This window comes from Monopterus albus, unplaced genomic scaffold, assembly GCF_001952655.1.
Source record: "Monopterus albus unplaced genomic scaffold, M_albus_1.0 scaffold2.1, whole genome shotgun sequence".
Classification (NCBI taxonomy): domain Eukaryota; kingdom Metazoa; phylum Chordata; class Actinopteri; order Synbranchiformes; family Synbranchidae; genus Monopterus; species Monopterus albus.
The window spans coordinates 1,305,226-1,308,297 of record NW_018127882.1 but is presented as its reverse complement, the minus strand read 5'-3'; the positions used below and the strand labels follow the sequence as shown (position 1 = coordinate 1,308,297).

The following is a 3,072-nucleotide window of genomic DNA, read 5'->3' as shown; positions in this document are numbered from 1 at the left end:
AGTGTGAGTGCATTTGATTTAATTCGAACCGTTTCATTAGTCCACTGTGAACTGTTCGGTAATTTCATTGGTCTGATGTGACGAGGCAAAATGTATTGTCGGCACGAAGCTCGTTAGCCTGTAAATATCCATAGATTAGCCGCATCGTTGTTTAAGCCGCCGGGTTCAAAGCTTGTGAAAAAAGTAGGGGCTTATAGTCCGGATTTTACGGTATTCTTTTTCTGCTATCCAGAACTACTGCTCTTGTACTGCTGCTACAACACATGCACGACATTCAAACTGCTGCAAGAACTGGATGCTGTATCGGTGTCAGGGCAGAGATGAGAATTTCAAACTATTCTGTTGTGATTGACATTTAAATAATAATTACTGTATGTAGCTGAGGCAGTGACAGAACCTATACACTGACTGAAACCTGGTAATAGTTTCATTGTGGTTACATAATAAAAGCAGAAAATGAAACGGAAAAAACACAGTGAAGATCCCTACTCTTGGTATCGTTCTGACTTCCAGGTGTTTTTTTTTTTCTCGTTTCTTTTTCGAAAGATTGTCTTTGTACATTTGCACATTGCTTTTCCTACTTGAATTTAGACATCACAGTTGCATAACGGTAAATTACGAAGAACGAAGAAAATGACCTGGACCTCCTCCACACTTACACTGTTGCTGTCTTGTTGTAAAGTGAAGTTAATGGTTGTGTGTGTTTTATTTTTTTTTTAGTTGGTCTGATTTTCTTAACCATTGCAGTTAGTGGATACAAGAAAATAAATATGCTAAATGATCCTGTAATTTCAGAAATTTTTCCTTATTTAACCAGTTAGTCTTTTTCACAAGAATAACCTGGCCAAAATTTTACTGTAAAATACAGTTGTTTAGCTCTTGGAGCACTATAACTCTATGGAGTATTTGGTTAAAGCCTGTAAAAGGACTGACCAGTCCACTTGTTTGTGCCATGAATTGTAAATGAAAACTTCTGTCAGTAAAAGGACAATGTCTCCCTCTTTTTTTTTTCTTACTTCTGTGACTGTTTTGGGAATCAGAGCTACCTTCATGTATGAGCAGTTCCCAGAGGTGATGAACATGTTGTGGGCTCGCATGCTGAGGGACAACAAGAAGAACTGGAGGAGAGTCTACAAGGTCTGGCACTGTTCTGTACTGTTACACCCCACCCACCGACCCACAAACACATAGTTAATCATGACATGAAGTGTGAAGGCTTCAGCACTAAGTACAGTTTTGATGATTAATAAACTTTTTGACCAGACTCAATTTAAACCAATGTGGATTTGGTTTTTGGCTTTACAGGCAGGAGTCAGGTATCAACAACAAACCTTAATAAAAAAAAAAAAACTGGAACACTGGGGACCAATTTAAATCCTTTTTTATATATTTTTAAAAAACAAGGACAGTTTGCCCTGAATAAAAACAGTTGGATGTCTGACATTGTTTAACATGCTCTGAACTTAGGGAAAACAGTAACTAATCCATAATAACTGATCCAGTTTGAGTTCAGTGAAAGTCCAAGCAAATTTTGCTAGAAGTAATGATGTGCATATTTCTTTCAGGCCCAGCTACTGCTGGCCCATCTAATTAGGAATGGATCAGAGAGGGTTGTTACCAGTGCCAGAGAACATCTGTATGACCTCAGATCATTAGAAAGCTACCACTTTGTAGGTAAGTTATCATTTCTCTGTGTATATTTTCTCTCCTTTATATTATCTTTCCCTTCACATGTTGGAGGTGTAGTACATACTGGGGCTGTACCCGCCAAAGGATTTTGTCGACTATTCGACTATTCATTCTTTTTATCTTTTTATTTTATTTTATAGTAAATATATAGCCTAGACCAGGGGTGCCCACACTTTTTCGCCTTGCAAGCTACTTTTCAAATGACCAAGTCAAAATGATCGACCTGTGCGCGCGCACACACAAAATATATGTATAAATGAGTGTCGTAGTTTTTATGAACAATCTGAAAGTGCCACTCCACATTTTCCTTCTTCGGAATAGTGATGGTAGACTGGTAGATCAAGCAAATGCACTTCGAATATAAAATTGCGGGAAAAAAAAAGTCCTCCTCCCCATGTTTTCGGTACGTTTTCAGTTTCGTACTTGATTCGGCCCCTCCACTCATTTTATACCCTTTAATTCGAAGGCTGACAAGGTAGTTTACTCACTGGAGTTTTGCAGTAGCTTGTGCGGTTGACTGTGCATGTTTGGTGACTCGTGTGTCAGAAAAGACGAGATCTCAGATTGGCTGCCCTGCATGTCAATCAAGTAGCAAATGCCATAGGGAGGATGGATGATAGGTTATATATGAATGACTGTCACTTTCTGCTTTTCCTGTTAGGGGTGGCCACAGCAAAGCGTCACACTGACCATTCGCATGTTAGCATTTGGCACATGTTTTACGCCAGATACATCTCATTTATTTTTGAATGGCACGCGATCTACCAGCACTACCTTTGCGATCGACGTATTGGGCACCCCTGGCCTAGACTGTCAAAAAATCAACCGGCATGAATTTCAGCGATGATTTTGGCCAAATTAACATCAGTATCTAAGTGACAGGACCATATTTATTAGCTTTTAAAAATCCATAAAAGACAGCAAAATATGATTATTGCAGTTTTGGATACAAGAAAATAAATATGCTAAAGGTTCTGTCCGAGCAACATACATGGATGTATTGAACATCCATGTCACTATTGAAGTAGGTATCCCCCCCCGACTACAGGGGGAAGTATTGTGCAAATTGCTGCTTGGCACATCAAAATGAGGAGAAGAAGATGACAAACTACTGGCTGACGCTGCCTTCTATTGTAATACTCACTGGCTGACAAAAAAATTAAATAAAATATAAAAGGCTTGACTAGAATAAAGATAAGAAATCAGTAAGGGGGCAAACACTTTTTCACACCACTGTATATAAACAAAACACCTATGATCAATCATTGAATTTTTTCCAAATTGATTATGTGAAAAGTAGAGTTGCATTGCAGAAGTGTAATAACAATAGCTTCAGTGTGAGCTGTAGTAAATGAAGGCCCTAAGCCCTGCTTTTGCCACAAA

General features: G+C 38.6%; 1 protein-coding gene across 2 annotated transcripts in view; it reads left to right on the top strand.

Moving 5' to 3' along the window:
* The window catches only part of clint1a (clathrin interactor 1a), a 14,225-nt gene that overhangs the window by 4,282 nt on the left and 6,871 nt on the right, over positions 1–3,072 (top strand). For both annotated transcript variants that reach the window (XM_020595632.1, XM_020595622.1), the window contains exons 3-4: positions 1,041–1,137; positions 1,566–1,674. In XM_020595632.1, coding sequence (XP_020451288.1) covers positions 1,041–1,137; positions 1,566–1,674 — 206 coding nt within the window. The remainder of the gene's footprint in view (positions 1–1,040; positions 1,138–1,565; positions 1,675–3,072) is intronic.